Below are 24,416 nucleotides of genomic sequence, written 5' to 3'. Positions count from 1 at the left end.
TCAAGTTGCCCAGGTGGGTCTCGAACCCGCAGGCTCAGGCAATCCACTCACCTCAGCCTCCCAAAGCGAGGGATTAGAGGCTGAGCCACCGAGCCCGGCTAGGAAACCCACTTTAAAATACACACTGGAGGCTAGGCACAGTGGCTCACGCCTATAATCCCAACACTTTGGGAGGCCAAGTTGAGAGGACTGCCTAAATTCACAGGGTTTGAGACCAGTCAATAAATGAAAAAATAAGTCAGGTGTGGTAGCGCGTGCTTGTAGTTCCAGCTACTTGGAAGGCTGAAGTGGAAGGATCACCTAAGCCCAGCAGGATGAAGCTGAGGTGGCTATGAGTGTGCCACTGTACTCCAGACTGGGCAACAGAGTGAGACTCCAACTCAAACAAAACAAAACAAAACAAAACAAAAAAAACATATACACAAGACTTGTATTTTCAGTTGTGGTCATAAATTTGCACAGACCCATTCAAAATATGTAACTGAGGTAGGAGTGTTTCTCAAACTGAATTCTGTGGACATCCTAGCAACCGGAAAGCTTTCTCCTCAAATGTAACATGTTATTTATTTTCAATGAAAATCACAAAAATAAGTATAAACTTACTCTGAAATTCCTACTAAGAAATTTCAGTGATATATTCTTACTTGGAATTATGAATTACATTTACAATTGGACTAGTATTCAAATAGCATGATTTTAACAGCTCAGAAGAGAGCTTATTCTTTTGTGTTGTGTACAAAATGTTACTGTAGACTGAGATATCAACAAAAGTTGACAGTGGTTTAAACAACAAACAGATATCAAGACATAAAATATCACAGTCACACCCAACTGAAAAGGACTTTTCCCACAATACCAAGTCCACACTCACATTTTGACCAGCAACTTAATAACTGTAAACTACCACAAACTGTGAAGTTTACTGGTTCTACAATTTTATTTGCATTTAATTTTTAAACAGTTTTGGGTTTGTAGTTGAGAACTATATGAATAAGGAAATTATACTAAGCCCACTTTTCTACATTGTAATTTAAAAAATCACTTATGTTAGCTGGTTCAAAAATTTTTTTTCCTCAAATAGTTGTGGGAAGCCTGAAATAGAGACTAAATGGACTCAAATTTCAACTCCAATAGATAATAGGGATACTTTCATCTTTTTTTAGAGATGGGGGTCACTATATTGGCTAGGCTGGACTTAAACTGCTGGGCTCAAGAGATCCTCTTGCTTCCCAAGTAGTTGGGATTACAGGCGCACATTAATGCACTGAGATGCACTTACAACTTTTTATAAAATCTTTAATCTCTTGCTGTCTTTCAGATGTCATCTTGAAGTCAGCAAAAAGTTATACTCGCCGGGCTCGGTGGCTCAGCCTGTAATACCATGCTTTGGGAGCCTGAGGTGAGCGGATTGCCTGAGTCCGCGGGTTCAAGACCCACCTGGGCAACTTGGCGAGACCTCATTTCTACAATAAAAATCAAAAAATTAGCCGGGTGTGGTAGCACGCGCCTGTAGTTCCAGCTACTTGGAAGGCTGAGGCGGAAGGATCGCGGGAGCCCAGCAGGTCGAGGCTACGGTGGCCGGGAGCGGCCATTGCACTCCAGTCTGGGTGACAGAGTGAGACTCCAACTCCCCCCCCCAAAAAAGTTATACTCGACCTTTCTAAATACATGACAAATTTCCTATTACAGCCTGAATGTTTGTGACAGGTCTCGCCGAGTTGCCTAGGCTGGTCTTGAACTCCTGGGCTCAGGCAATTCTCTCGCCTTCACTTTCCAAAATGCTGGGATTACAGGCGTGAACTACCATGCCTGGCCTAAATCAACTTAAAAAAAAACTGGGTGGTAGGGGAATTCAGACACGTATATTTGGTTCTAAGGCTTTTAAAATCACAGGTAAGGGCCGGGCATAGTGGCTCAAGATTGTAAATCCAGCACTTTGGGAGGTGGAAGCGAAAGGATTACCTGAGCTCAGGTATTCGAAACCAGCCTAAGCAACATGGTGAGACCTCGTCTCTACAATAAATCAAAAAATTAGCCAAGCATGGTGGCACATGCCTGTGGTTTCAGCTACTTGGAAGGCTGAGGCGGAAGGATCACGTGAACCTGGTAGGTTGAGGCTGCGTTGGCCGTGAGCATGCCATTGCATTCCAGCCTGGGCAACAGAGTGAGACTCTGACTCAAAAATCACAGATAAACAATATTTAGGAAAAAAAACTAGGTGAATTAACAGCTCTTTATTTTGTAAAGATATATATATATTTAAAGACTGCAGAAATAGAATACAAAGTTCCCCAAGTCGGACTTAGTGGCTCACGCCTGCTTATCCCAGCACTTTGGGAGGTGGAAGCAAGACGGTTGCCTGAGCCCATGGGTTCAAGACCAGCGCGGGCAACATGGCAAGACCTCATATGCCTGTAGTTCCAGCTACCTAGAAGACTGAGGCAGAAGGATCACCTGAGCCTAGTAGGTTGAGGCTGTGTGGTTGTGGACGTGCCATTGCACTCCAGCCTGGGTAACAGAGTGAGACTCCTCCCCAAATGTCTGGCTATACGTAAAAATGTTAAGACCTCTACCACAAAAAAGCTTTTTATGACAGAATATTATTAGTAAATAGTTTTGAGTATATTCAGTGATTAAGAAATATTGGGTATCTACTATACATAAATGGCTCCCAAATTTTGACATGTTTAAGCACTGTGTTAGACTAAATAATGCTCCCCCCTCAAATGATATCCATGTCCCAATCCCTGGAACCTGTAAATATGTAACTTTACATTCAAAAGGAACTTTGTGGGTGTGATTAAGTTAAGAATCTTACAATAAGGGTGGATTTCCTGGATTATGAAGGGAGGGCCAACATCATCACAAGGGCCCTTTTTAAAAGAGGTAGAAGATTAAAGGGAAGAGGCTACAATGCTGGCACTGAAGATGGAGGAAGGTGCCATTAGCTAAGGAATGCAGGAGACTGCAGAAGCTGGAAAAAACAAACATTCTCTCAAGAGCCTCTAGAATAATATAATCCTTTGGACCCATTTTAGACTTCTGACCTCCAGAACTATGAGACAATAACTTAGTAGGATTTTCTTGTCTTTTTGGTTTTGTTTTGTTTTGTTTTAAGAAACCGGGAGCTGGGCTCAGTGGCTCAGCCTGTAATCCCGCGCTTTGGGAGGCTGAGGTGAGTGGAATGCCTGAACCTGTGGGTTCAAGACCCGCCTGGGCAACTTGGCGAGACCTCATCTCTACAATAAATCAAAAAATTAGCCGGGCGTGGTAGCGCGCGCCTGTAGTTCCAGCTACTTGGAAGGCTGAGGCGGAAGGATCGCTGGAGCCCAGCAGGTCAAGGCTGTGGCAGCCAGGAGCGGCCACTGCACTCCAGTCTGGGTGACAGAGTGAGACTCCAAATCAAAAAAAAAAAAAAAAAAAAGAAAGAAAGAAAGAAACCAGGTCTCACTATGTTGCCCATGCTGGTCTCCAACTCCTGGGCTTAAGTGATCCTCTAGCACTAGCCCCTCTAGTAACAGGGACTACAGGCACACACCATTTTGCCCAGGTAAAATTTGTGTTGTTTGAAGCCTCAGAGTTGTGGCAATTTATTACAGCATCAACAGGATTCTAATACAAATATAATCACAAGAGCCTGTAGAAAATGAATATATTCAGAATCAATTCCAGAGATTCTGACTCAGATGGTCTGCATGTTTAACAAGAAAACTCTTTGACTCTGCAGATGATCTGTAAACCATATTTTAAGAAACAGTACTTTATATCATACACCAAAGTAAGTATCTCATAGATAAATAGAGTCAGGTCTGGCTGGTCCAATGGTAGTAGGTTAACAGAACTTATTAGTATCAGTGTCATGACAGTTGGTATACAATACCCCACTGCTAAATTTGACCGGTCTTTTTTTTTTTTTTTAAAGTCAAAGTCTCACTCTGTCGTCCAGGCTGGAGTGCAGTGGCATGCTCACGGCCACTGCAGCCTTGAACTGCTGGGCTCAGGCCATCCTTCTGTTCAATCTTCCAAGTAGCTGGAACTACAGGCACGTGCCACCATGCCCAGCTAATTTTTTGATTTATTGTAGAAATGTCTCACCAAGTTGCCCAAGCTGGTCTCGAACCCATGGTCTAAGGCAATCCTCTCACTCGGCCTCCCAAAGTGCTGGGATTATAGGCATGAGCTGTACCTGGCCGACTTTTTTTTTTTTTAAATGGGTCAAGTTTAAAATATAGTTTAAGGGAGAAAACTAGCAGAAAATTCAATATTTGACCTATGAAATAATGAGAACTTTCTCAGCTTTGAAATGATAGAAAAATACCCAAGTATCTCAGAAAGATAATAAATAGAAATGTCCTGGAAGAAGTGATAAAGAAAAAAAAGAAAAACACAGGAGAGGAACCACTTCTATCATATAATCAACAAAATGTTCCTCTTATTATAGTATCTAAGTGCTATTTTACACTTAGTTAAAACTATCATGATTTCAAAAGTTAAAAGAAAAATAAGGAACGCATTCACATAAAGAGAAAAAAGAAGAGCAAACACATAAAGGGATAAAAATTAAAACCATATTGAAAACCCATGTTGTGGCCGGGCGTGAAGGTTCAAATCTGTAATCCCAGCACTTTGGGAGGCCAAGGCTAGAGGACTGCCTGAGCCCGGGAGTTCAAGACCAGCCTGGGGGGCAACTTGATGAGACCTCATCTCTACAATATATCAAAAAATTAGCCTGGCATGGTAAATAATGCACGCCTGTAGTTCTGGCTACTTGGAAGGCTGAGGGACCACCTGAGTCTAGCAGGTCGATGCTGGGGTGGCCATGAGCATGCCACTGCATTCCAGCTTGGACAACAGAGTGAGACTCTGACTCAAAAAAAAAAAAAGAAAGAAAAAAGAAAAGAAAATCCATGTTGTATCTATCTAGCAAGAAATTTTTTTAAAAGTTTGAAAAAGTACCTAAAATGATTTATGTTATGTCAACATGATGAAATATCCTAGTCATTAAAATAATTATGGGTATTTAGAAAAATTCATGAAATGTCCAGTAAGTTAAATAGTAACACATATAATTTTATATTATAAATTTTTCAGTAATATATACTTATAAAGATATGTATTAATGACAATATAAAAATTAAAATATGCTTGCTAAAACCACAAGATTGATTTCTACTACTAAGAAATTTTAATATATCACTTCTTAAATAAAAGAAAAATTAGGAAAAAAGAAAATACCACTTTAATTTATATTTTCCTTCTACTTTCATGATTATTTCACAAAAGAAAAGACGTTTAATAACAAAAAGTTGGAGGCATGATCACAGACAAAGAACAGTCCCTTGCCCATCTCTATCATGGAAAAATGAAAACCTGATGTTAGACTAGCAGGAGTCTGAGGACCAGCCTCTGGGAAACACCACCAAAAGGTACTAAGCAGAAAGCTATCTGACTCATCCTCTGTGGGAATAGTAACCAAGAGCCCATCTACAGTGTGCAATGAGGTCCTTCCCCTCCCCTTCCATGGCCTCCATCTTGATCAGCCCAAGAGAAGCTTTCTACCACTTGAGGACACTTGAGGAAGCAATGATGGAGATGGTGGGGACCATGTTCCACAAAAATTAAAAACTGCTACTTCCAAAAAAGGGGACAATGAACCACAAGTCTATGAAACAATAGTTTGCCCAAAAGAAAATAAAATTAAGTAATGGTACCGAGAAAGAACAGCCACTAGTTCTCCAGTGATTCAACCAATTGAAGCAAACAATACCACCCTTGTAACCATTCACTTGTTCACGCGGATTCATTAATCTCTGTACAAATGTGGGCAGATTATTTAGGATGGAAAATTATAGTTTAATTATAAATGGCTGTTGTAAGGATATTACCTAACTATAAGGTTGGTGAGAACAGCAACAATATTTTCTCTAACTTTTCCCCCACTAAGTCAGTTTCATATTGCTTTATTTCCTCTTAAAAATGGTAACTCTGCCAAGGGCAGTGTCCTTTGATAAAGATAATGATCAAATAGTGGGATTTAACACTAAAGTAATGCCTTTAATTAATGTTTTATTGAATGACTCTGTGGACATTATCATTAACTTCAGGCAGCCAAGTATAGAACATTTCCCAGAGTCATATTAAACTGGTTTTAGTTCAGCCAATTCACTCACAAGGAGAACTGTAATCAATTGAGTGCAGCTATTATGACCAGGCTATTATTTATTGTTTTATTATTCCAAAACCATCTGTTTAGAAGATAAATTTGCCAATCTGCTTAAACTCCAAATTTAATTTTGATTTTTTCCCCTAAATTTTGGTAGCTAAATGGCAGATTTGAAGACCAGCATTTACAGTTTTAGTAGATCTTGAAATTCACAGATCATTCAATAAAACAAGAATCAAATGAAAACAGCCAGGCGCAGTGGCTCACACTTGCAATCCCAGCACTTTGGTAGGCTGAGGCGAGAGTATTGCTTAAGCCTAAGAGTTAGAGGCCAGCCTGGGCAACACAGTGAGATCTTGTCTCCACAAAAAAATCAAAAATACTAGCTGGGCAGATGGCATGCACCTGCAGTTCCAGCTACTTGGGAGGCTGAGGAAGGAGGAATGCCTGAGCCCAGAAGGGTGAGGCTACTGTGAGCCATGATCATGCCACTCCATTCCAGCTCTGGCGACAGGGTGAAACTCCAACTCAAAAAAAATCCAGGCAGCCTGGATTCTAATTTCAGTTTTATAAAAAACTAGAAACTAGCTCTGAGATCTTGGGAAAGGACAGTTAAACTCTGTGACCCTCAGCAAAGTCACATGTAAAATGAAGATGTGTGAAACTAAATGATTTTTTTCCAATTCCAATTATCTGATTCAACTTAAGCCAATATTTGAAGTTATAAAATATTACCAATCCATTTATTGTTAGTACCAGTTTGGCCACAAGCAGACTGACCTTGTTACATCTAGCCTAACACAAACTAAAAATAGTCATGGGGGTGTTGGTCAGAGTACAAAACTAGTCCTAACCACAGCTGTTTTGCTTTTTGTGATTTGAAACCTTAGAATCATTTATGCCTCCTCCCTTTTGCTTATCCCTCATAAGCCATCAGTGGTAAAGTCTGACTGCTTCTATTTCAACAACAACCTGCTATATCTGACCGCTCACCATTCCCAGATTGGCCAAAGAACTAGAAGCATAAAGGGGAATAATGAAAAATGGTGAAGAAGAAGAGCCTATCTACTTTTTTTTATACCTCACCTCCCATTTCTTTATGCTCCCAAGGACCCAGTCAAACTCATTCTCTCCCAGGGCCACCTCAAGATGCTCCACCCTCTGTATTTATATCTCACCTCCCATTTCTTTATACTCCCAAGGACCCAGTCAAACTCATTCTCTCCCAGGGCCACCTCAAGATGCTCCACCCTCTGTATTCCACTGAATCACCAGAATTCTACTGAATTCCACTCCAGCACTATCCTCCTGGCAGGCCCTATAAAGACACCCAGTGGAAAAACTTTGTGGTCAGAAGGTGATTCATCCTTTCGTGCATCAGGAGAGCACTCCAACTCTGTTAACACTCTGCTTTCCCAAACTTCAGATTTCAGTGGTTCCTAAAAATTGCAGTTAGTGACTCAAAAAACACTTGAGCTAACTTTTATAAAACTGCATTTTAAAGATTCAAATCTTGCCATTTATGTCTTTAAAAATATTATTTGGTAGGGTTTCAAAAGCTTCATAAAGTTCCTGAATATATCAATTATGTTTATTCAAAATTAGATTTGTTTGTTGCTCTTGTGAGTTTTTCATTACATTTCCTAATATAATCTTTACTCTCATGAAATAAAAAATTTAACATTATTACTTGATCAAATTCTATAGCCTAAAAAACTAGGGTAAAAAACAATCAGAAGATCTCTTTATTTTAGCATATATGCACAATTCTTCACAAGGTCTTATCCCATCTCATCTAATCCTATAAACCTCTTATATGGCTTTGTATTGCACCTTATTATTGTTTCCTTAGCACAAACAAAATTAAATCACTACTTAGGTTCCATGAGACCAAGACCAGTTCCCTGACACATGAACAAGCACTCGAATGTTCAATGTTTCATCATATTTTGTTTTCTTCTTAGATGTTTATTTCTGGTTAGTGTGATAGAAGCTTGCTATTATTACCCTTTCTAGATAACTACTTTAATCTTCTTTTGGATTTAATATTTTAATTGTCAAATATCTTATCAATGTAATTCTCTTGAATGGGATAAAAAAAATTTGTTCTAAAATACTGAAGGGTGGGCCTGTTGGCTTATGCCAGCACTTTGGGAGGCCTCCCAGCACTTTGGGAGGCCTCCCAGCACTTTGGGAGGCCTCCCAGCACTTTGGGAGGCCTCCCAGCACTTTGGGAGGCCAAGGTGGTAAGACTGCTTGAGCCCAGGAGTTTTGAGACCAGCATGGACAACAAAGGGAGATCTGTTGCTATTTAAAAAAAAAAAAAAAAAATCAACCAGGTGTGGTGGCCTATGCCTATAACCCCAGCTATTCAGGAGGCTGAGGTGGAAGGCTCACCTGAACCCAGGAGATTGAGGCTGTGGTAAACCATGATGGTGCCACCGCACTCCAGCCTGGGTGACAGAGAGGCTCTAACTAAAAAACAAGTAAATAAATAAACAAATAAATAATAAAATAGACTACAATAGGCAATTACTTACTAAATCTTGACCCCAAGGGCAAAAGCATTTAAAATTTCAAAAATGAAAAATAGGCTGGGCATAATAACTCACACCTGTAATCCCAGCACTTTGGGAGGCAGAGGCGAGAGGACTGCCTGGGCAACATAGAAAACCTCATTTCTACTATAAATTAAAAAATTGGCCAGCTGTGGTGGCTTGTGCCCATAGTCCCAGCTACCTGGAAGTCTGAAATGGAAGGACTGCCTGAGCTCCACACGTCAAGGCTACGGTGGCCATGATTGTGCCACTGCCCTCCAGCCTGGGCAACAGACTGAGACTCTGACTCTACAAAACAAACAAACAAACAAACAAACAAACAAACAAGAGCATTCTGAGTTCAAATTTCCATACTGATGATTAGGATTTCTAGGTTTCAACAGTCTTTTGGGGGATTATGGATCTAATGCATCATGGCAGCCCACTGACTGCTTATGTGAGGAGTTGGAAACTCAAGCTCTATAAAGAAAACTAAATCCTATGTAACTTTAAAAAATGGCTAGCAGGTAAGAATGGAAAAAGAGAGGTATTTTATATGTATGGGTCAAAAGCTGTTAGTGAATTAGCTCTTCTCTAGGGGCAATGGAAGAACAAGTTATTATCACTTATCTTCAAGTAGCGGAGAGTCTCACGGAGAGACCACAGGTAAGTCTAATTCATGATAATATGATAAATGAAATAGGAACAGACCAAGGTTCTATGCGAGCACAATCTTGGACATCAGGAAAGCTCCCAAAGGACATGATATTTAAAATATAAGAATTAGGGCTGTGCTCAGTGGCTCAGCCTGTAATCCCAGCACTTTGGGAGGCTCAGGTGAGTGGATTGCCTGAGCCTGCAGGTTTGAGACCAGTCAGGGCAACTTGGCAAGAACTTGTCTCTACAATAAAACAAAACAAAACAAAAATTAGCTGGGCATGATAACTCGGCCTGTAGTTCCGGCTACTTAGAAGGCTGAGGTGGAAGGATCGCCAGAGCCCAGCAGGTAGATGCTGGGGTGACCATAAGTGTGCCACTGCACTCCAGCCCAGATGACAGAGTGAGATTCCAACTCAAAAACAAAACAAAACAAACAAAAAACAAAAAACATTAGATCTAGTCAGTGTTAATGAGAAAATGTAATTTACTTGTGTTCTTTTGTTTTGCCTCCTTAAAGTTCAGGTTGCCAGCATTATACTTTTAACACAGATGCACGGGCACAAAGTTAGAAGGACACAAATTTTCTTTATTTCCTTCTTACCTTCATTAATATTATTTAATTTCATTTCTCTGTGTTCTGTGTAAATCATCAGACCAAATTCATCACAGTTTTAGGACCCCCAAATCCTCAAGTTAAGAAATACTGTTTCACTGTTCCTTGTGGGAATATTCCTGATTATACAGTATTATCACTCCACACCCCATGCAGAAAGAACTCACAGACAAACATCTGAGAAAACACTGCCACAGGGAAACAAAGTTCTCTCTCAAAACCACAAAGTCTAGATTTACCTGTACAGTTAGAAGAATATTGTGCTAAAAAGACAACAACCTACTATGAGTCTAGTGCTGTTTTGTTTTGCTACAGTTTTATTAATCCCAGATAACGGGCACAGAACTTTCCAAAATTATCCTTAAGTTTTACCTAATCTAGTCTTACATTTTTAACTCAGGGGAATATGGTTACAACACAGGTTGGTCCCCAAAAATATACTATCGTTTCAACCTCCTTTCCCTTACTGCATGAATGACCCCCACCTTCTAAGTACTCCAAACATTCCTATTTTCCACTGAGTGTGTATTAGTGTGAAATCTAAAACTTGTGGAGAAATAAAAAGTGTATGGAAGACAGTTTTTAAATTAAGAGTTGCACTTTGGAACATTTTATTATCGCCTTTGAAGCTAAAAAAGTGTCCCACCTGCACTACTAACACTTTGTTTGCAAACATATCCTGAAATCCTTATCTAGTCTGTTTTAAACCTCAATTTTTGAATATTAATGCTTTTACATTCTGACTAAAACCAAATTTTGTTTAACAAAAATTTCTTAACCTAGGATATTTTATTAACTTCTTGTGTATTTTCCACAAAATTATGTGGGTATAATAAACACAGATGCATTATCCCTCCCTCAGCAAGAGGGATGATAGCAATTGATAGCACTGGGCAGTCTCCAAAGGGTCAGCAGGACATAGAGCAACCTTTCTTTTGCTACTTGAATATTTTTGAGACAGATGATTTAAGGTAAGTATGCATTTCTCAAAACAAATACACCAATGCAACACAGTAAGGATACTTATTTCAAAGAGAGTTCTCTTCCCCTTTTGTCACTTACAAAGTAGTACCTGGGCCCAATGCAGAAGCTACTTGGGCAACACTACTGGACTCATTGACAATAATAAAATGGAAAAGAAAAGATGATTGTCTTTTTTTTTTTTTACATTTGCTTGTTCTCTAGCTCTGAATAAGCTAATCTGTACTTTCAGTAAATTGGAGGGCTAAATAGTAAGCTTATATAGAAACCACAAAATCTTAAGCCCTTGATAAAAATGTGAAAACCAGAATGGAACCCAGATTAAACATCTTCCCCAAAATAACATAAAATCATGTCAACTCAAAGCAATGAAAATACTGTGATCAGTTGAAAGAAATATGAAATTGTGTATACTTATAAAAATGACAAATAAAAGAGTTGTACTGAACATTTTGGTTTTGAAGTCATGTTTCCAAAATTTAGTGCTACGCCACCAGATTTTTATTCTGGAAATTTATAAATATATATATATAAATATATATAATTTTTTTGTTGTTTTAGAAGTTTCTCTATTTCAAGACAGTTATACTCATCATGTCGGTGATGATATCTAATTTCTGGCTTCCAGGCAGCTAGCTTGTCCCTTTTCTTTAAGGTAGTAATTACAAGGTCACCTTTAGCCCAATCCTAGCTAAGGAATTCAAAAGAAAAGTCAGAAACAAGTTACTTCCCAGTAACAAATTACTAGGGAATTTAGTAACTCTTGTCAAGCAGCTCAGCATGTGCAGCGGGGTTGGGGTGGTTGGCACCCATGTGAGTATACACACTCAAAAAAAAAACCAAACTATGTGAATATATATTATCAAACAGAACACATTTATATTTTGCGTTTTCTATTTCTCTTGCCATTTTACAAGTTCTTTCTTTTCATTTCTTTGAGTCGGAGTCTCAGTGTTGCTCAGGCTGAAGGGCAGTGACATGCTCACGGCCACCACAGCCTTGACCTGCTGGGCTCAGATGATCCTTCCACCTCAGTCTTCCAAGTAGCGGGAACTATAGATGAATGCCATCATGCCTGGCTATTTTTTTAAAAATTTATTGTAGAGACAAGGTCTTGTCAAGTTGCCCAGGTTGGTCTTGAACCTTGCCTCAGGCAATCCGCTCCCTCGGCCTCCCAAAGTGCTGGGATTACAGGAGTGCACCACTGCGCCCAGTCAATATTCTTTATTTTCTTACCATTATTGACTATTATCTTTCCTCAGATATTTAGTAATGTACTTCCCCATCAGCCCTGCCTTCTCTTTCTACCCCAATCCCTGTATACCCACGACCTTCCAGATCATGAAGTATCTTAGATAACTGAAAAAATTAGGATACCTCAGGGGAAAAGCCTAAAAAACCATACTTAAAATTCTCAAAATACTGAGAAAACTCAACATTTTCACATTTTTTAATGTAGAATTTTAAAGAAAAGGGAAGCTTATAATAATATCTCACGTTTTATTGAGTGTTAATAGTGGGTCACTAATCTAAGCAATTTTCATATTCTTTCAGTTAAACCCCACAATCACCCTTAAATCTCATGATACTGATGGAGAAACTAAGGCCCAGAAAGGTGAAACCATGCCCAATATCATATAGCTAAATAATAGATCATAGAGGCAAGCTACCCAAAATTGATTTTTCCTTTTTATTGATATACCACAGTTATACATATTTTGGGGGTACAGGTGATATTTTGATATATGTATACAAAGGGTAGTGATCAAATCAGGATTATTGGAATATCTGTCACCTCAAACATTTATCTTTTCTTTGTGTTGGGAATATTGCAATTCTTCTCTTCTAGAAATTTAAAAATATATAACTTACTGAATCTGAGGCCCAACTATGTATAAGCCTTAGGACCTGATTATTTTTTATATACTATCTTGTCTATTTCCCATAATTTATAATTTTACTGTCCTTATGCTTATCATAACCTTCTCCTTTGATGTTCAGAAGTCTTTGAATGAGTAAAATTGAGGAGACTGGTGAATAAATAATAAGATAATTCCAGTTTATCAATTAGTAGTCCTCATACTGCCACTTTTATAACTGGGCTTTATAACAAAGGATTATATACATGATTCAAGAAATACCGCAAACAATAATATTTCAAAACCTTAGGTCTTTTATTATTTTAAAACTGGGCACAGTGGCTCATGCCTGTAATTCCAGTACTTTGGGAGGCCGATGCAAGAAGATCACTTGAGCCCAGGAGTTTGAGACCAGCCTGGGCAACAAAGTGAGACTTCATCTCTACAAAAAAAACACAAAAATTAGCAGGGCATGGTGGCACACACCTGTAACCCCAGCTCTCAGGAGACTGATAGGAGGATCACTTCGGTGGAGGTGGACAAGGCTGCAGTGAGCCAGAATTGTGTCACTGCATTCTATCTTGGGTGATAGAGCCTCAAACAAACAAACAAACAAACAAACAATAACAAAGTAGATCTGTGATTTTGATACAGTGACATCTGAAGATTAAAAAAAAAGATTTACTATATGCATGCAAAAGCAATACAGTTTATGCAATAGCCCTGTTGATATGTGAAAATACCAGTGGCTCATACCTGTAATCCCAGTACTTTTGGAGGCAGAGGCTAAAGAGTTGCCCGAGTCCAGGGATTTGAGACCAGCCTGGGAAACCTGGCAAGACCTTCTCTCTACAATAAATCAAAAAAATTAGCCAAGCGGGTGGTGTACACCTGTGCTTCCAGTTACTTGGAAGCCTGAGGCAGAAGGATCATCTGAGTCCAGCAGATTGAGCCTGGGTGGCCTTGAGTGTGCCACTCAACTCCAGCCTGGGCAACAGAGTGAGACTCCTACTCAATAAATAAATAAATAAATAGATAGATAGATAAAAAAAGAAAGAAAATGCCTGATAAGAAGTTGTAATGACCCGTCCTGGCCCAGTGGCTCAAGTCTGTAATCCCAGCACTTTGGGAGGCCAAGACAAGAGGATTGATTGCCTGAGTCCACAGACCGGGCAACTTGGTGAGACCTCATCTCTACAATAAATCAAAAAATTAGCTGGACATGGTGGCGCGTGCCTATAGTTCCAACTACTTGGAAGGATGAGGCAGAAGGATCACCTGAGCCCACCAGGTCGAGGCTGCGGTAGCCATGAGCAGTGTGCTGTTGCACTCCAGCTTGGGCAAAAAGAGTGAGACTCTGACTGAAAAAAAAAAAAAGTTGTAAAGACCAAACTTCCTTGCCCAGCTGATTATGAAAAGCAAATCTTTCTTGGATTCAAACTATGAACAAATAATGTTATTTCTGCAGGGAAGAGTCAAAGAAACATCATGTCAGCTGGGCACGGTGGCTCAAGCCTATAATCCCAGCACTTTGGGAGGCTGAGGTAAGAGGAATCCCTGAGCCCATGGATTCGAGACCAGACTGGGCAATTTGGCAAGACCTCATCTCTACAATAAATCAAAAAATAACCAGGCGTGGTAGCGTGCACCTGTAGTTCTGGCTACTTAGAAGGTCGTGGCAGAAGGACTGCCTGAGCCCAGCAGGTTGACGCTGGGGTGGCCGTGAGCGTGCTACTGCATTCCAACCTGAGCGACAGAGTGAGACTCTAACTCCAAAAAAACAAAAAACAAAAACCAAAAAACCACACAAAAACAACAAAAAAGAAAGAAACATCTTGTTATATAGCACTTAAGGCATACATATAAAAAAATCAAACATTTGTGATAATATCCGAAGTAGGACCATTTAAAAAAGATTTCCCAGAAGACAAAGATAAAAACTCAGATTGTCACCCCTTCTCAACCAGAGGTTTTAAATTACAAAATTTTTTAAAGAATTGTAAATGAAATAGCATTTATATACTATTGCCTGATGATTCCAAAATAAAACCAAATTATCCTATTTTACTTAAAATCAGTTATAGCAATCACTGCATTAATAAATACTAGCACTTCTATCTGCTGTTCCCTATCAAGAGACAAGACAAAAAAGAAATCAGTTTTTGAGAATTGAAGTTATTTTTCCAGAAGTACAAAAAAGTATAGCCAATTTAAAGATTTGACATAGAAAAAGACAATAAAAATTATATGATGAAATAGACAAACTCAGAGTTGAAATATGCTAACAATATTACTATTGACCAGATTATAAACCTTAATTCTCCTGAGGTTCTGAAACTGAACAGAAACTTTCAGATGCTCCAGTATATAAAACATCTTTAGGTGCTTAACCCAGGAATAAAGTCTAGGATTCTACCAGTAATATTCCTCCTAAACACAACAGCAAAGCTTTTGTGTAACACGGCAGTACACTCAACTTTCTGACCAATTTCATGGTCCTTCCACCTTTGCACCTAGAATCTGATGTCTTTTTAACCTAATACAAATATATACAAAGAATTGTTTGGAGCATAATAGCATGGGACATATTTTGTTTTTAAAAGAAATATCTCTTACCAAAAATGCTAATACTAATTGCTAAGACTTTCTATTGACAGGTACTTTTTGAAAAGTACAACAAAACCAATCCTCTTCCAAAATATATCATTTGTAGAGAAGACAAAGAAAGCTCTAATATTAACTTACAACTTATATGAACTTTACTCATCAGACATAAATCACTGAGTGAATTAAAAGAAGTCACTTAAGACAACCATGTGAAACTAAAAAAGCATAAGAAAAACTGGTTATTAGCTCAACATGAATTTTTCATAAAATGAACAATATACTGATTAGTTTGCCCTGTTTTAATTAATTTAAAAGGATCATTAGCTAAATCAAATATGTAAGCTCTAATTTCACAGTATTTGAGAAAGATACACACAAAAACAAACCCTTTTGTTTATCTCAAATACTTTAAAACTTTCCTATAATCTGTTGGACAGACCAGTTTTTCCAGATTCTATATAAACAAATGGTAACCATTCTGTTCAATTATCACAAGTATTGAATTACTGTAGTTTTAAAAAAATTGACTATATCTGCAGTATTAACTAAGTCAAATATGGGATTTTACATTTAGGAACCATACTTTAATTTTAAAATCCCATCTTAACCATTTGTGGTATGTTGTCTTCAAAATCCTTTATTCTATGTGGACAATTAATAGAACACTACACTGAACTAGTTGAATTATATTACTATCCTTTACCGGAATTAAAGATAACTAGTCAAGGGATCAAATAAGAAACTGCACAATTTGAGGTAGTGTCTTCAGAGATGCTTTATAAAAGGATACCACACCAATTTCTTAAGCTATGTCAAAAATCGCACTTAGCTAAATTCTGTCAATCTTTGCCAAATTCAGAAACAATGAATTCAATTTAAAATAGGCACTTAAAATACATTTTCCTTAAGAGCATTTATTTTTAAAATATCTCCTGCCCCCACATACAGTTACTGCTTCTGGCTAACTCATATTCCCTTCCCCAAATTCTCATTTCTATCACATTATTTCCCCCTATTAAAGTGAGCACACTGTAATTTGGTTTCTTTCTTCCTACTCATTGTTCAAATCAGCATTTTAATAATCTTTTAAGCAATGCTGTTCAAAGAAAATAGGCTACATGAAGCTCAAGAAAATTCCCTAAGTTCAATGTTTTTCAAAGTGAGATCATTTTCCTAGACCTATTAATTAAAAATCCATGCGAAGCAAGCACAACTGGTAAACAGCTACAGAAAATTGGAAGCTTAAAAATAAAGCCGTTAAAAACACTTCATTACACACCTTCTCTGTGAAGCCCTTTGTTTCCACTGAAAACCATACTGGAATCCTTGCGTAAAAGAAGTTGCCTTCTGGCTGTCAATAGCTATACTGTCAGTAGCTGGGGGATCCAGATGTCTGCAGCGGTTAAAACAAATGTTCAGCGTTGGGTGCTGATTCCGCTCTGCTCGAGTGAGGTTTTCACAAAGGCAGCAGAGTACGGGCGCACATAGCAACAGCACTCACAGCTGATTGGACGGAGGGTGTGCTCAACCTCCCCAGCTCGCTAGGTCCACTACGGCTTCCTGTCTACTTGGCAGCACTGTCATGTTTTCTTTGCTCCTCTTACGAACTCAGCTGTGTTTAGGCAACTTGAAAAGGAAAGAACAGTAGACCCATAACGACAAAGCATTCTAGCAGGAGCCCCTCAGATGTGTTTCTCTAGTTGCCTTAAAACAGAGAGACATTCAAATTGTTAAGACAAAAATGTATTTCAGTTACTATTTCACATAAAACTGAGGACAAAGAAGGGTAGTAGAGGGAATCAATGTATTACTTCACATTTCAAGTAAATCAGGTTCTACCAAGTGAAATCCTCTGAAAATGTGAAAATTTAAAAATGTACAACAATCAGAATAAAGCATCAACCTCCAGCTACCTAGCACTATAAATTACTTTACAATAAACTTCACAATTCCTAGGAAGACACAACCTGTGCCATAGTTAACATGGAACAAGGCTTGAAATAGTCCCTCAAGTGTATGCAGTGCCTTTAAGAGGGCTACAGACTGAACAGAAAACGATACAACCAAGAGTGGTGAGTAAAACGATACAACCAAGAGTGGTGAGTCAGCCCTATCATCCTAGCACTTTGGGAGGCTGAGGTGAGAGGATCTCTTAAGGACAAGAGTTCAAGACCAGCCTGGGCAACATAACAAGTCTGTCACTATAAAACTTTTTCAAAAAGAATTAGCCGCACGTGACGGAACACTCCTGGAATCCTAGCTACTCAGGAGGCTGACCCCAGGAGTTCAAGGCTGCACTCCAGCCTGGATAACAGAGCAAGACATTGACTCTAAAAAAAAAAAAAAAAAAATACAAAGATTCAAAAATGAAAATTAACCAGTTACTTTATAAACTCTAACAACAACACAAAATTAAATGGAGTATTTGCAGTAAATATCTCATTACATAAAACAGTTACATTTAGTCTAAATTCACTGACTTCTCTTTATCATAAAATGACCTAGAAATATGAAAGTATAGATTTTCTTTCAGGTTTCAAGTACCAAGCTTCAGAGTATCAGTCTACACTATCTCCGTAGACTTTAACAACAAAAAATCCCTCCCCAACTTACAAAGTTGTTTTAGAGTCAATGAAGGTAGGAAAGGAGGAACAGATGTGAGGGATCAAAAAGTTCTCATTTCAGAAAAATTTTCCCTGCACATCACATCAGCTATGATGGTGGTTTTTACACTTTTAAAGCAATGAAACTCTTTTTGTTTGCTTTCTTCCAATAGACTGCATTATCACTAGTGGCTCTGGGATTTCTATACAGGGGAGGCTTGTGGGAGGAGGCTGAGGCTTCAGCAGAAGCATGCTGTTTATTTCTCAGATCTTTGTTTATCTTGAGTGCCTTGGGGGTAGGGAGTGGAGGCTGATGGAAATGCTGGCATTACTAAAGCACCTCATGAACACCATGAGGCTATTTTTAAATGAGGCCACAGACAGCACTGCAATTTCATATCAGTCCAGAATCCACAAGATTCCTGCCTCCAAAGAAGTTTCTACAATCCACGGCATTCTAAAGTATATAAGAAATATAACCTGGAAGAAATTTATTGCTTTCAGAAAAATATCATTATTACTTTAAAGAAAATATGATCACTGGCCCCACAATTAGCTAGAGGGAGATCAGCTAAGCCCTCCTGAGAAATAACAAGAAGGAAGACATGTATGTTTGGGAACATGATAAGCCCCTGAGGTCAGTATACGGTAAGGCAAGGATTTTGGATTCAGGCCAACCCGGATTCATAACATGAATCTGGTCATAACATGAATCTGCCATTTACTAACAGTGAGACCATATATAAAATTACTAAACCACAAGGAAGCTTCAGTTTCCTCATCTGTCAAGTTCCCTAATCCAAGACTATGTTAGGTTCCCTGTTTTTTTCTCTTAATACTTAGCTTATAGAATGTTGAATAATTATTTACAAAATAACTGGTTTAGTGACATTCTCCTCCACCACACTGTATGTGTTTTAAAGGGAGGTTCTATGTATACTTAATTGCTTACCTAGCACCATACCTGATTTATATCTTATATGACTAGAACTCACAACCTTGGAAAGTGAATAAAACAAACTGAATATCTTATTTGACCATCTTCACTGTTCCAATAAGAAAATTATCTCTAAAAATTTACTCAAGTCATTCAACTAGAAGTCAATGGAAACCAAATTAAAAAAAAATTTTTTTTAAGTTTATTTTATTTTAGAGTTGTGGGGTACAAATGAGGTTTTGCTACATAAGTAGGCTGCATGCAGGTGAAGTCTAGACTTCTAGTTGGCCCTAACTCCCCCGGTAGTGTACCAGGTAAATGTTTTTGGATTAATAAAATTTTATTTCAAAATTAACCTTTTCCTGCATCAAAACAGGAATAATAGCCGGGCGTCGTGGCTCAAGCCTGTAATCTCAGCACTTTGGGAGGCCGAGGCAAGATTTCCTGAGCTCAGGGGTTTGAGACGAGCCTGGGCAACTTGGTGAGACCCTGTCTCTACAATAGATCAAAAAATTATTTGGGCGTGGTAGAGCATGCCTGTAGTCCAGCTACTTGGAAGGCTGAGGTAGAAGGATTGCCTGAGCCCAGCAGGTTGAGGGTATGGTGGCCGTGAGCGTGCCACTGCACTCCAGCCTGGGAGACAGAATGAGACTCCAACTCAAAAAAAAAAAAAATAAAAATAATACAATCCCTAGGTTGTTTTGGAATATTTCATATCAGTTATAATCCTTAAACTTTATTTCCGAGACAGGGTCTCACTTTGTCTCCTAGGCTGAAGTGCAATGGCCCAGTCATAGCTGACTACAGCCTCAAACCCTGGGATCGAGTGATCCTTCTGCTGCAGTTACCTAGGTAGCTCAGACTACGGGCATGCACCACCAACTCCAGCTAATTTTTAAACTTTTTAGAGACGGGATTTCGTTATAATGCCCAGGTGGGTCTCAAACTCCTGGCCTCAAGCGATTCTAATGCCTCAGCCTTCCAAAGTGTTAGGATTACAGGCCTGAGCTACTGTGCCTGACCTAATTTTGTAATTAAATGCTAATAATATTATATACAGAATACAAAATTATTGATTGACATTATACAGAAAGATAACACAGAAAAACATTAAATGTATTTAGTCAGAACATGTAATTATAAATTAATAAAAGGTACTCTGAGAGATGTTCCATCTTGAAAAAAGTAAATTCAAGTGACAGATCATTTTACTACAAAAGCAAACAGACCTGGAGCTGTCACCACTGACTGAAGAAGAAAAAACTGTGGCTGACCAATTAAAATCTCACATACCAGACTTATGAAGAAATGGACTGGCAAAAGAGAACACTAATGGAGAAGAGATAATTCTAGAGACGTTTAGGAAGATGTCTTGTTCACACTTGATGACTGGGGGGGTGCTGGTAAAGGAGATGATTTAGCTTGAATGACTGAATAATGATGCCTTTCACAGGAGAGAATATAAGAAGGGCAGATATATGAATAAAGTTCAGTCAAAAGGATGAAATGGAAATAATGAGACTTAAATATACACATACACACTCACAATGTATTATAATTTCAGACAAAAATGGCCCTTAATCACTATTTTGCACCTATTTTTCCTTTCCTTTCTCCTTTCCTTCATTGTTGTTTTTTTTTTGAGTTGGTGTCCCACTCCATCACCCAGATTGGAATACAGTGGCATGCTCACGGCCACTCCAGCGTTGACCAGCTGGTTCCTGGTGATTCTCCCACCTGTTTTCCAAGTAGCTGGAACTACAGACACACGCTACCACGCCCGGCTAATTTTTTTTTATTTATTGTGGAGACAAGGTCTCGCCAAGTTACCTGGGCGGGTTTCGAACCCGCGGGCTCAGGCAATCCAATAGCCTCGGCCTCCCAAAGTGCTGGGATTACAGGCTTGAGCCACTGTGCCTGACCATTTTTTTTTTTTTTTTTTTTTGAGTCGGAGTCTCACTCTGTTGCTCAGGCTGGAGTGCAGTGGCAAGCTCATGCTCATGGCCACCGCAGCCTCGACTTGCTGGGCTCAGGCGATCCTTCTGCCTCAGTCCTTTTTCTTCTTTAAATAGAGACAAGGTTGGTCTAGAACTCCTGTGTTCAAGTGATCCCCTTGCTTAGCCTCCCAAAGTGCTGGGATTACAGGCTTAATCTATTGCGCCCAGCCTGCATCTATTTTATTTTTGTGTAGTTGGGATAACATAGATGTTCCGGCCTATCATAAAAGAATGTTCATGTACATTTCAGTAATGTGAATGAGTATGCTTCGGAAATTAAAGAGTAGGCAAAACATCTGTCACACATTTTATATAATTTCAATTTTTGAAAATGTTGATTACAGATGTGGTCTCATTATTGGTGAGACTGCTTATATGTGACTTGTAGTCTTTCACAAAACCTAGCTAAAGTAATAAGCTGGCTTTTCTGTGATAGTCTCTTTTACTTTTTCCCACTTTCTTCTCCCTGCTAATGTTGAGCAGGATGAGCTTGCTTTCAGATGACATTTTAGACTGTTCCTTTTGTTTGTTTTTTGAGTTGGAGTCTTGTTCTGTCGCCCAGGATGGAGTGCAGTGGCACACTCACGGCCACCCCAGCGTTGACCTGCTGGGGTCAGGTGATTCTTCCGCCTCAGCCTTCCAAGTAGCTGGAACTACAAGCACACACTACCATGCTGGACTAATTTTTTGATTAACTATAGAGATGAGGTCTCGTCAAGTTGCCCAGGCTGGTGATGAACCCATGGCTCAGGCAATCCTCTCACCTCAGTCTCCAAAGTGTTCGGATTACAGGCTTGACCTTTTGTATTTTAATAATACCTTTGTTCTCCTGTATTATTGTTACTTTTCATTCTAGGTGAAAGCTAAGAAACTGAAATTAGAGGATCACTTATCTGCTACTTGCTAGTTTTGTCTCTCTGTGCCTTATGTGTGCTAATTTTCCCTATTTAATGATAAGGTAACAAAGAGACAGATCTTGATACAATTTTTTTTATAAAATTTTTCAGTTGGGTAAATTTTTGCCCAGGGTGGAGTGCAGTGGCACGATCCTGGCTTAATGCAGCCTCAACCTTCTGGGCTCTAGGTGATCTTTTGTCCCTCTACCCCTTTCTCCCTCCCCCTTCTGAGTCTTCCGTGTCCATTATACTGTTGCCTATGCCTTTGCAGATCTTTAGTTTAGCTCCCACTTGTAAGTGAAAACATGCAGTGTTTGGTTTTCTGTTCCTGTCGTTAGTTCACTCCTGTTCTCCAGTTATATCCATTGTGCTGCAAAAGACATTATTTCATTCTTTTTGAAGGCTGAGTAGTAGTCCATGGTATGTATACATATACATATATATGTGTGTATATACACCATATTTTCATTATCCACTGATCAGTTGAGGGGCATTTAGGTTGATTAGATTTCTGCAGTGTGAACTGTACTGCAATGAAACATGCAAGTGCAGTCTCTTTTTTATAACGACCTCTGTTCCTTTGGGCAGATCTGTTTTACTATTTATCATATATGTATTGCAATTTGTCTTATTTGTCTTCTACTATACTGCTTCTTGAGAGCTAGGACTACTTTTTATTACTCTTTGAACCCCAAGTACACTACTGCGTTCTATAAACAAATTCTTTTAATTGAGGTAAAATTAACATAACAAAATTAACCTCAACCATTTAAACGTGTGCAGCTGAGGGCATTTTAGTACAAACAGCGTTCTAAGACCATAAATAATTTTCACTGAAAACATTTTTCAGTCCCAGATTAATCTTTCTAAGTTGTATCTTGTCCATGGTTCATGTAGCTAAAAAAAAAAATTGTTTCTGTCCACTACTTATATATCCAAACGTCTAATATTCAAGAACTTCTTCCTAGATTATTGATTCTTTACATGTGCACACTAGGTCAGGTTAAGTATATATACAGTTCGCAATAAATACAAAGGAAAAATTAAATTAAAAAAAAAGAGAGATCATTTTATTTAGTGAAATGTTTCCTCTGTGCTGCCAGGGTTCCAATAAATTTCAGAATGATACTTCATATATTCCTGACAAAGGTATGCTTTTCCCTGATTTGTTCATCTTGGCACACAAAGCTATAATGAGTATGCTATAAAATGATGGCACATTACCTACTTTGTAAATCTCAAATGTCTACAAAGAATCTGAATAAACATGAAATTCTATACTATACAAGTGCTAGTCCCAGGTTCTCAATTCTCAGTTCCAACCATGACAAACTACCTTTCCCCCTTGGAATTCACCTAACATGGTCATTAAGTTTGCTCTCCAAATGGACCAGATCAAGAAACATAAATTACTTATATTATCCTAATGTAAAGAAATAATTAGGAAAGTAGATCTTTTATGAGAGGTTTTAAAACTATATAGTCTATATACAAAATAAAAAAATTTCAAATGATCATCTATGCTCTCAGCAGAAATAATTAAGAACTATTTATTGACAGTAAGATACTTTAGAGATAATCAGGCTATCTTTGACACGTTCTTTTCTTTTAGATACAAAATAAAATTTATTTAGAAAATTAGAGAGAAAGAGAGAGAGAGAGGAGATTCACCTCCTCAAGATAGGGGAAGGGACCAAAGCTAAGAAAACATGCCAGCCATAGCTCAAAGAACCATGCAGACACACCAGATTTTAACAAAGCAATGAGTCAGGCATGGTGGCTCAAGCCTTTAATCCCAGCACTTTGGGAGGCAAGATCTCATCTCTACAATAAATAAATAAATAAATTAGCTGGGCATAGTGGCATATGCCTGTGGTTCCAGCTACTTGGAAGGATGAGGTGAAAGGATCACCTGAGTCCAGAAGGTTGAGGCTGTGGTGTGGTGATTCAAGCCCAGTACACTCTAGCCTGTGTGACAGCGTGAGACTCTGACTCAAAACAAACAAACAAATGAACCCCCAAACCCCTCCCCAAAAAAACCAAATCAATGGAAAGCAATGGCCACCTTTGACACTTTCTAAACAAAAACAAAACAAAACAAAACAAAACAAAACAAAAAATATATATATATATATTACTGGTAGGAAAACCCTTCAAAATAATGGTTAAATAGCTACTACATATATACATATAATAAATAATGACACATATACACATCTATTAAATAGCTACTAAATATTGGCATATGGGCCATACATGATACAAATTCCTTTACATATCCTTCTACTGGCTGGGCTCGCTGGCTCAGCCTGTAATTTCACACTTTGGGAGGCCGAGGTGAGTGAATCGCCTGAGCCCGCAGGTTCAAGACCCGCCTGGGCAACTTGGCAAGACCTCATCTCTACAGTAAAATAAAAAAATTAGCCGAGCATGGTAGCACGCCCCTGTAGTTCCAGCTACTTGGAAGGCTGAGGTGGAAGGATCGCCGGAGCCCAGCAGGTCCAGGCTGCGGTGGACGGGAGTGGCCACTGCACTCCAGTCTGAGCAACAGAGTGAGACTCCA

The 24,416-nt window shown here is 38.8% G+C and overlaps 1 protein-coding gene across 4 annotated transcripts in view; it reads right to left on the bottom strand.

Annotated features, from left to right (window-relative positions):
- FAM214A (family with sequence similarity 214 member A) overlaps positions 1-24,416 on the bottom strand; it is a 108,411-nt gene that overhangs the window by 55,110 nt on the left and 28,885 nt on the right. The window contains exon 1 of one of the 4 annotated variants that reach the window (XM_021710405.1): positions 16,700-16,877. The exons of the other annotated variants lie outside the window; for them this stretch is intronic. Coding sequence (XP_021566080.1) covers positions 16,700-16,736 — 37 coding nt within the window. The 5' untranslated portion in view covers positions 16,737-16,877. Of the gene's footprint in view, positions 1-16,699; positions 16,878-24,416 lie in introns of those variants that run through there. 4 annotated transcript variants of the gene reach the window in all.

This window comes from Carlito syrichta, unplaced genomic scaffold (assembly GCF_000164805.1).
Source record: "Carlito syrichta isolate Samal-C Ts95f unplaced genomic scaffold, Tarsius_syrichta-2.0.1 Scaffold288883, whole genome shotgun sequence".
NCBI lineage: Eukaryota > Metazoa > Chordata > Mammalia > Primates > Tarsiidae > Carlito > Carlito syrichta.
Note: the sequence above shows the minus strand (reverse complement) of the source record. Positions and strands in the feature narration are given on the sequence as shown.